At 35.2% G+C, this 10,131-nt stretch overlaps 1 protein-coding gene across 1 annotated transcript in view; it reads right to left on the bottom strand.

The window, feature by feature from the left end:
* Positions 1–1,790: 1,790 nt before the first annotated feature.
* ATAD2 (ATPase family AAA domain containing 2) overlaps positions 1,791–10,131 on the bottom strand; it is a 61,598-nt gene continuing 53,257 nt past the window's right edge. Inside the window, exons 23-29 of the mRNA XM_045805692.2 lie at positions 9,358–9,480; positions 9,089–9,232; positions 7,160–7,555; positions 5,239–5,372; positions 3,881–4,009; positions 3,046–3,097; positions 1,791–2,170 (exon numbers count right to left, since the gene is read on the bottom strand). Coding sequence (XP_045661648.2) covers positions 3,053–3,097; positions 3,881–4,009; positions 5,239–5,372; positions 7,160–7,555; positions 9,089–9,232; positions 9,358–9,480 — 971 coding nt within the window. The 3' untranslated portion in view covers positions 1,791–2,170; positions 3,046–3,052. The remainder of the gene's footprint in view (positions 2,171–3,045; positions 3,098–3,880; positions 4,010–5,238; positions 5,373–7,159; positions 7,556–9,088; positions 9,233–9,357; positions 9,481–10,131) is intronic.

The raw sequence follows: 10,131 nt of genomic DNA, 5'->3' as shown, positions 1-10,131 counted from the left end.
GTGGAGAAACCCGAGAAACACTATTTCTGCCAGCTGATTGAGGGCAATCAACAGCCATAAAATCACATTAATAGCATGTAACCTGATATAATCACTTTATATCTGTGATCTTCCTCTCCCAAATCCATAATCCCAGTCCAATCGTGAGAAAAACAGACTAATTCCAACAGAGGGGTATCTTCCAAATATCTCAAAATTGTTAAGTCATCAAAAACATCCCTATTACTGAATTATCTTTTGGTTGTTGAGCTTTAATAGTCCTTTGAGATGATAGTATTTATAGAAGAGGGTTTTTCATTTTGTTGAAGTCTTATGTATCTAATTTTCCTTTTGTTGCTAGCGGTTTTTGCCACATTTAAGAAATCATTGCCAAATTCAAGGTCAGAAAGATTTGTCCCTGGGGCGCCTGGGTGTCTCACTCATTAAGCGTCTGCCTTCGGCTCAGGGTGTGATCCCAGGGTCTGCTGGGAGCCTGCTTTTTCCTCTCCTACTCCCCCTGCTTGTGTTCCATCTCTCGCTGGCTATCTCTCTGTCAAATAAATAAAATCTTAAAAAAAAAAGAAAAGATTTGTCCTTATTTTCTTCTAAGAATTTTATAGTTTTAGCTCTTAAATTTAGGTCTTTGATCCATTTGTTAATTTGGTATATGGTGTGAGGCAGTGGTCCAACCTTAAACAATCTTGAAAAAGAAGAGAATGTTGGAAGACTCATACTTCCCAATTCTAAAAGTCACACAAAATTACATCAATAAAACAGTGTGGTATTGGCATAGAGGATGGATATAAGATCAATAGACTTAAGAGTCTAGAAATAAATCCATTAATCTATGGTCAATTGATTTTTAAAAATATGTCCAAGACCATTCAATGGGAAAAGAATAGTCTCTTCAACAAATGGTGTGCTGGGAAAGCTGGATATCCACATGTGAAAGAATGAAGTTGGACCTCTGCCTCACACATATACAAAATCTTTCTGACCTTGAATTTGGCAATGATTTAAGGGTCCCCTGCAATTGATTATGAATTTAGGACTGACTTTCCCATTTCTGCAAAAAAAAGCCATTGGGATTTTGATAGGTATTACACTGAATCTGAATATTGCCATTGTGACAACATTAAGTCTTCTAATACATAAATACAGCACGTCTTTTCATTTATTTGGGTCTTAATAATTTCTTTCAGCAACATTTTATACTATCAGTATATAAGCCTTGTACTTCCTTGGTTAAATTTACTCTAAGATGTTTTAATAAGGTGCTATTGTAAATGGAATTGCTCTCTTAAATTTCTTTTTGGATTGTTCATTGCTACTTTATAGAAATACAATTGATTTTTATGCTGATCTTATATCCTACCACTTTGTTGAATTTATTAGTTCTAACAGATATTTTGTGAATTCTTTAGGATTTTGTACATAGAAAATCAGGCCATTGGTGAATAGCTTTATCATCCTTTCCAATTTGGATGCCTTTTAATTCTTTTTCTTGCCTTACTTACTATGGACTGATTGCACTTCTAAGAAAAAAATGATAAACATTCTAGGCTTGCAATTTCAGCATGATTTACATAGGAAAGGTATACATATTACTTTCCATGTCTGTAGACGGTACATGATGAAAAGGACGGAAGCACACTCATCTTTGTAGCTAATGAACATATATCAACATTCCAGTGTCAACAGCATTTTAAACTATGCACAGTAATAAAACAGATTTTGTACTTGTTTTGCACTGGATTATCTTTAGAATATTTTAAAATAATGAAGAAATAAATAGAAACAAGTTTGAGAAGCAATTTTCACCTTTAAAATTTATTACAGAAGCTATACATACAAAATGAAATCCTAGTTACAAAAGATGTATCTGGAGTTACAATAAGCTTCAATAAAAATGAGTATGTGTGTATACATAAGTGGAGAAATACACACCACTTTAAATTTTTTCAGTGACTGGCATTGCTTTATGCATTATATAAGAGGATATCTATTAATTAAGATATCTAAATTACTGGGTTTTATAAGCCTTAAAAACAATATCCAGATAAATCAACAACAAAAGGCAACTCAACTCTGAAACTGTTTTAGTATCCAGAATCTCTCATATGAGATCATTATCTCCTATTCCCCTTGAAGGAAGTTTCCAACTATTTTACAAACTAATATTAGAATGTCTCTGTAAAAAAACAAAACAAGAGATTATGCATGGCAGTGAATGATTTTATTGCTTTAAGAAAGAAATGTATTTTTGGTATCATTAATACAAAATTTATAATATTTATATTTATATAATTGTATATAAAAGCTATCTATAGACTATAACCTAAACACAAATTTAGAAAGATATAGTTTTCAAATATAAAACCTTTGTGCTATTAAAAAGATATTTAACAAAGTAGTTATTAATACATTTGCTGTATGTATAATCATAACAATAAACAAAAAAATATTTAAAATCTTTATTAACCCAAATTAGAATTATAAAAATGTTTAACTAAATTTTGACATTCAAGTACAGAAGTTGTTCAGGGGCCTTCCTACAAATGACTTGAACCCTGGGTTTTAAGTAAATGGGGAGAAAAAGCTAAAGGCAAATGGGAGATGGGCATTGAAAAAAACAAAGAACAAAAGGATGGCAAAGACAAAGACACGATGCTTAAGTAAGTTTCTAGTCTGATACAAGAAAATATTTTTAGGAAGGAAAAACCTTAAAAGTGCTTAAAACAAAAAAAGTCAATATCACTAATTACTCTTAAGTGCCATAAAACCTTAGTTATCCAAATAACTTTTATTAAGAGTTGGCCATACTTCAACTACCGATACACTACAGAATTACTATTACTACAGTGCCTTGTTCAATCAAACTTCCAATATTTATCAGTTATCTCTGTAACTTATCTTACACATGTACATAAATACCAGGAAAGCTTAAATATTTTTATTTACTATTTTAATCTTTTCCTTAAAGATGCAGGATTTTATCTTGCATCAGTTATACGGACATGACAAAGGTGAATTAAATAGCAACAGAATATAAAGAATATTCGATACCATGACATCATGATCTGGAACAACTGAAGTTTTCTACTTCTTGCTCCATTTTCTAGATAAAGGGTAAAAAGGAAAAACAGTAACTTTCAGTATGAAAAAAGTTAAAGAAACATTATTGCTATTTTTTTACGTCAACAACGTCAAGAATATTATTAACTCATGCATATATCTGAGAGTGAAAACAGGAATTTAGTTCAGTATTTATGATTATCACATAAACTGATATCACCAATGGGATTTCATTTAAATCCCTTTGAAGTAAGTCTGAGACGCATTCGTCTTAAGTTCAAATATAATCAAGGCACTAGTGTATTTCTAGATACTAATATTTTGTGTTTTATAGGTACTAATGTTACACACCTATCATACTATGTAGGTACCACAGTATACTTAGTAGGTATACTAATTACTATGTATATTATATGCTAGTAGGTATATTAGTAGATACCTACTAATAGATACATTGTACTATAGATACATAGTAAATAGATATATTATAGATATACTATATTGTTATAGATAAATTATCATCTAATATCTATTTTTAAAAATTAGTACTAATGCCCACTATAAAGATTAAGTAAACACACAGGTCTATCTTAAATCCATCTTGAAAAAGAGCTACATATCTTCATTAATAAACACACAAAATAGAGATTTTTCACATCTACTGATTATGGTTCCAATGTTTATTGAAGAAACACAAACTAGTGAAGTGCTAGATTTCAAAAAGTACAGAACTTAGTAGTATCTAGAAATAATCCACAGTCCATATATTAAAAATGGTCTTTAAAAATTCTTATAATCTTTCAATTTCTTATATAGATTAGTTTACCTGAATAAGTGTTGTTTTGTCATAGTCCATGCGATGCTGATAAATACACTGGCTGATTACTGCATATAAATTTTCCAACTGAAAAATATTGTATTCTTGACTTTTTTTAACAACAGTCTTCAAAAGATTCTAAAAGAAAACATGAATGTTTACATATGTGAGACAATTCCATGAGACAAGATATTTTAATTTTGAAGATTTGGGGAATTTTTAGCATATAAACCAGAGAGAGGGCAGACCAATTATTTGATGAGACATGGTGACCTAAGTGGCTCTGATACTTAGCAGTAGTTAACCATTGTTCTAATGATCCGGTCTCTGCCCTGGGTAACTCCCAACCTAAAAACTATAGCTGAGGGGCTGGCCAATTTCGGTTTTAGCCATAAATCTCTATAGACAAATTAAAATATAATCTCAAACTAGATTAATAAAAAAAGAAACATCTTAGCAGGGCATTTTATGGCAATGCAAGTACATTATAGTGTGAAACAAAAGAGATGGTACATAAATGATGAACCACAACTCACTACTTCAGTTCTTTTTAAGATTTATTTATCTATTTTAGAGAAAGAGAGAGCGACAGAGAGAGAAGCAGCAAGTGAGGGGCACAAGGGGATGGAGAGAGTCTTAAGCAGAGTCCTCACTGAGCGAGGAGCCCAATGTGGGGCTCAATGTGGAGCTTGATCTCACGACCCTGAGATCATGTCCTGAGCCGAAACTGAGAGTGGGACACTTAACGGACTGTGCCACCCAGGCGTCCCTGTACTTTTTCTTATAAAAAGGGTTTTCCATCTGCTCAGTGTTTAATGACCGAAATGGATTTGCTAGATTTCTGTGATTCTTTAAGTCTGGCCATACAACGATATGCCATTATCCCTCAGTTAACAAAAAAAATGCCATATGGTTGAGTAAAAACCAACTAGAATGGTCACTGGTGATGGTCAAAAAACAATGTATATGGGCACCTGGGTGGCTCAGTTGGTTGAGCATCTGACTCCTGGTTTCGGCTCAGGTCAGGATCTCATGGATTGTGAGATTGAGCCCCGTGACGGGGAGTCTGCTAGAGATCCTCTCCCTCTCCCTACCCCCCATGCTTACCCTCTGTCTCTAAATAAATAAACAAATCTTAAAAAAACAAAACAAAAACAATGTATAGGATCAATAATGCAGACAAATGTGTTAAAAACCAGAATATCAACACAGTAGCCATTTCTAAACACTGCTTTTATGAAAGTTATTCTATACCAAGTTCATCCTTTTATAAAAAATTATTTATTGTATGTCAAATTGACACAATGTATTGGTGGGTTCTGTTACTAATCTGCACAACAAAAGCATTACGATTTCAATTTACATACTTTTAATCGTTCATGGTCCACAACAAGCGAGGGTGTAGGCTGGGAAAGAATTGCCAAAGCCTTTTCAACACTGATGAGCTGCTGTTGCTCCACCTGGGAACGTCTAGCTCGAGTCATTCGCAGAACACACATTTCTAGAATGAAAAGTTAAATAACTATTATATGGTTCATAGACATTATGTTTAAAACAAACATTAGGCAGATTAAATAGCAGGACATATTTACTAAAACACAAACACCAACTCTGGTTTACTGGCTCTACTCTAAGATTAAGGTGCTGCCACTTCCCTCAAAAAAAAAAAAAAAAAAAAAAAAAAAAAAAAAAAAAAAAAAAAAAGGGAAGTGCTTCTCGAACGGAGTTATTCCAAAAGATCCTCAGCAGGACCCTTTGCACAAGATCACTTTAGCAGGAGTCCTAGATGTAAAAGCTGGAAGGGATCTCAGTAATCTACGTGTTGCAAACTACCACCCATAGGCCCAATCTGCCCTACTGGTATAGTCTTACTAGAACACAACCATACCAATTTTACATATGTATGTCAATATGGCTTTTCTAACAGGGTTGAGTACTTGGGACAGAGATTGTACCACTAAATATTTACTGTCTGTCCCTTTACAGAAAAAGTTTGCCTATCTGTGATCTAGAATAATCTAGGCACTGATAGATAAGAAAAATGAGGCCAAGAGAGGTGAAAGGACTTTTCTAAGGTCAATGTACTTAATTGTTGTAAGAGCCAGAACAAGAACCCAAATCTGCTGATATTTAAACAAGTACCTGTCTCCCCATTAGTGTCCTTTAAAAAAAGAGAATGATAAAAGAAAAATAAAACAATTCTGAACCCAAACAAAACATATTACATTATATAGCCAGAGGATTAACATTTAAAATATCCACATTAAAAAGTCTATTCTGCTATGATTACCTAAACACATTAGAACTCATTTCAAGGAAGTCCTTGAAAAAGATTTGTCTACAGCCTATAAGCCACTGAAATAAAACCAGACTCAACAACGTCAATACTTGTTTTTGATAGATTTTTAACTGTTACTCCTCTTTTTGCTTTATAAGACTAAATGTTTGACTTTTCCAAAACCCAAACAAATCTACTAAAGATCCAAGAAGATCCAGATAGAAGCCGATTCTAAATGAAAAACTTTGGTGGAAGGATCATTAGAATAAACATAAATAATCTTGGACTTTAACCTGTAATAGAACAGAGCAATGATGGGGGTGAGTAACATTTATTCTAGATCAGTCAGCCAGAATCACAGAAAACTGCTGATTTTGCTTAAAAAGAAGAGGGCACCCTGCCAGTTTTTGAAAACTGTATAGCCAAGCACTTTGCTACATGCTTTAGATGGATCATCTTATTCAAGTTTCAAAATATTTCATTACCTGACCACTATCTACCCTAATCTTGCAGAAGAGAAAACGGAGACTGACTGGTCAAGACCTTGCCCAAGGTCACAAGTTACTAAGTAGAGGACTAGGCCTCAAATCCAGGCCTATTCGATGCCACACTGTGCTTTTAACAACAGTGATTTACAAGCTCAGCAGTTATTAAGTAAAGAAATTGCTATTTTTCCTAATTAACACCTGCATTCTGAAAGACGAGGAAAAGGAACAAACTGAGATGGTAATTAGTCATTTAAAAACTTTGAGTGAGACTTTTTTTTTAAAGATTTATTTATTAAAGAGAGAGAGAGAGAGCGAGCAGGAGGGCAGAGGGAGAGAAAAAGATAATCCCAAGCAGACTCTGAGCTGAGTGCAGAGCCCAACGTGGGGCTCCATCCCATGACCCTGAGATTGCGACCTGGGCCGAAACCAAGAGTCGGATACCTAACCAACTGTGCCACCCAGGCACCCTGAAACATCTTTTAAAATTAAAATTAGTAAGCTGCTTAACTGAGACAGACTTACCTTTTGCTTCATTTTCATCAGAAATATCTATTATCTGAGAGCCAGAAGCATCTCCATTGCAAACAATTTTATCTTTCCTCACTTCTGTGCATGCTGTGGTCTTCCCAGATTCTTCAAATTCATTCTCAATACCACAAATACTTGAATTATTATTCCCCAATTCTATTTTGCTCTCAGAAGCATTTTGGTGTTTCTCATTTTCTTCCACTGAGGACTCTCCTGTGTTTCCAGTCTCATTGTGGTCTACACTTGTATCTTGATTTTCCTCTGTATCACTCTCAATTTTGTCGTCTGTGATATTCTGGCTCTCATCTTTCGCCTGTGAAATCCTCCTTCGTTTTGTTATGGTGCCTAAGTACCACTTTGACTTTTTGCGGATTTTTCTCTTCAACTGAGCTTCAAAGAATTTAAAGAAAAAAGATAAAAGAACATTTGACAATTTTCTAAAATCTAAGTAAGTGGGGGAAAAATACCTCCTGAGGTACAAGACGGTAGAGAGTTTGAGAAACTGCTGTAGTTTCTTACGGTTGGAACACAGAAACAAGGGTAGAGAGTACTGTGAGAAGAAGGCAGAAAGTGGGCGATAACATGTCGTTCTAAGGAGTTTGGATTTTATCCTGAAAAATTTTAAGGAGGGCAATGATATGAACTGTCTGATGACTCTATTACAACAATCGCTGTGGCAGGAGTATAAGGAATGAACTGGAGGAACGGCAAGACTAAAAATGGCCCACACTCACTGAGTGCTTACCACGTAGTGGGGACTCTTCTGAGCTCTTTATGTGTGTACTGACCCCCTGAAATTTCACTCTCACCTGATCAGGTTTGCTACCATTATCAACACTGTTTTACAGATGAAGAAAACTAAGCTATACAGAGATGAAACATTCTGCCTGGACCAGATACATAATAACTACACTGTAATATTCTGTGTGCGAGATTCATCCATACTGTTGCATGTGCTTGAATTTTAGTCATTCTCACTGTTGTATAATAATCCCTATTTTCCCATTCTAGTGTTGATGGGCATTTGGGTTGCTCCCAGTTGTGTATTATAAATACTGGTTCTTGTACATGTCTTTCAGTGAACATAATGCGGGCAATCCTGCCGGGTATATAGCTAGGGATGGACTGTTCTAAAGAAGACATTTTCCATGGCCTCAATTTCCATACATATACTTGCTCAAAGCTGATTTGACCAAGAGCATCTGATTGTAGAGGTCTCTTGCTCGTTTGCCTTTCTCTTCCTCCCTTTCCTAGCTGCCACCTCCCCCCCCCTTTTTTTTTAACAAAAGAAGGGCTTACTCTACCTATCTCAAATCACTTACCCCAGGATGGACAGACATGCAATACAATAAGGTAATGTTCCAACCCCAACAACACACACACACACACACACACACACACACACACACACACACAGAATTTTTAAAATTCTGTTTAAAAGCATCTGAGATCTAACAAGGCACTGAGGAATTACGACACCAGAATCTGGGAAAACAAATGAATAACTGCGAGTCTAAGATGCTGAGGAGAGTTGGGATATTCATAGGGCTTAAAGAACAAAAACTGGAATTAAGAGCCTGCCAAGGAAGGGAGGCCTTGGGAAAACCCATGGGGCTCTGCGTTAGTACCCTCTGGAGTTATACCCCAAGAATAAGGAGGAATAAGAAATAGACTAGAATTTATAGAAATGAAAATCAATTTCCTATCAGTCAATCCACAGTTGGATGAGGGTGAACTGGGACTGCAAGTGTTTTATCATTATAAACCTGGATTTATTTCAAGAATGCAAAGTTGCTTTAACATTAATAAAATCAAGGTAATTTACCGCATGGATATAAATACAGGAAACTAAGGAAAAAGTAAATGGCATCAGTAGAAAGTAAAGGCTAGTTTCATAAGAAAAAGTTACCCAAGGGCACTTACCAGGAGTACTGCAAGCCATAGGAGTACTGGTTGTCTTGAGTTTTTCATTCTGCTCTGGATCTGATCTTTTATCACCGGCAGAGGTGGAATTTTGCTTTGGCATCACATGATAGTAAGATGGGGCATATTTGGAGGAGCTACAACCTTATAAATAGACATAGGATATCAACGCAAATGTCCAGATTTCAAAATTACACGAAGGGTTAATCAACAGGACTTAATACACTACATCAGAAGCATCTTTTTCTGATGCCAAATCATTTTCCTACCTCTCTTCTTTCTAGATTCCTGAATTTCTTCACAAAGCTGCTCAAAGTCCTCATCAAGTTCTTCTTTAATTATTGCATAGGCAGTATCTCTTAAAGCACAGGCTCTATGCCTAATAAGACGATCTGAGAAATGAATAAAGAATTCAATTTTAGGGGCGCCTGGGTGACTCAGTCATTAAGTGTCTGCCTTCAGCTCACGTCATGATCCCAGGGTTCTGGGATCGAGCCCTGCATCGGGCTCCCTGCTTAGCGGGAAGCCTGCTTCTCCCTCTCCCACTTCCCCCTGCTGGTGTTCCCTCTCTCACTGTGCCTCTCTCTGTCCAATAAATAAATAAAATCTTAAAAAAAAGAATTCAATTTTAAAATCTTTCCTTTTAATTATTTACAAAAAATAAACTCAACATGTTGGGCTAAGATTATAGTTATTAAAATTCCTTTTTTACTTTTACCATGAATAGTAAATGTTACTGGAATTGTATTATTCTGTTTTTTCTGTTAATCTAATGTTCTGGACATCTGATTCAATACGGCTGACTAAACCCAAACAATATTATTGCTCTGTCCTATCTAGCTCCCCTTGAAATCTCGGGGGGAAAAAAAAAAAAGAATCAATCAACAGCAAGACTATACAACAACGAAAACAGCAAGGAAGGCTATCAGTGTCATTACTGAGGCAGAAATGTAAAAGAATTTTACAAGATAGAAAGGATGTTATTGCATTGACAGAGAAACTAAGCAGACAGTTAAATAGCCACCTTACCCAGGAAATACTGG

This window comes from Ursus americanus, chromosome 9 (genome assembly GCF_024610735.1).
Source record: "Ursus americanus isolate L20-20 chromosome 9, mUrsAme1.1.p, whole genome shotgun sequence".
Taxonomy (NCBI): Eukaryota; Metazoa; Chordata; class Mammalia; order Carnivora; family Ursidae; genus Ursus; species Ursus americanus.
This window is presented reverse-complemented; position numbering and strand designations above follow the sequence as displayed.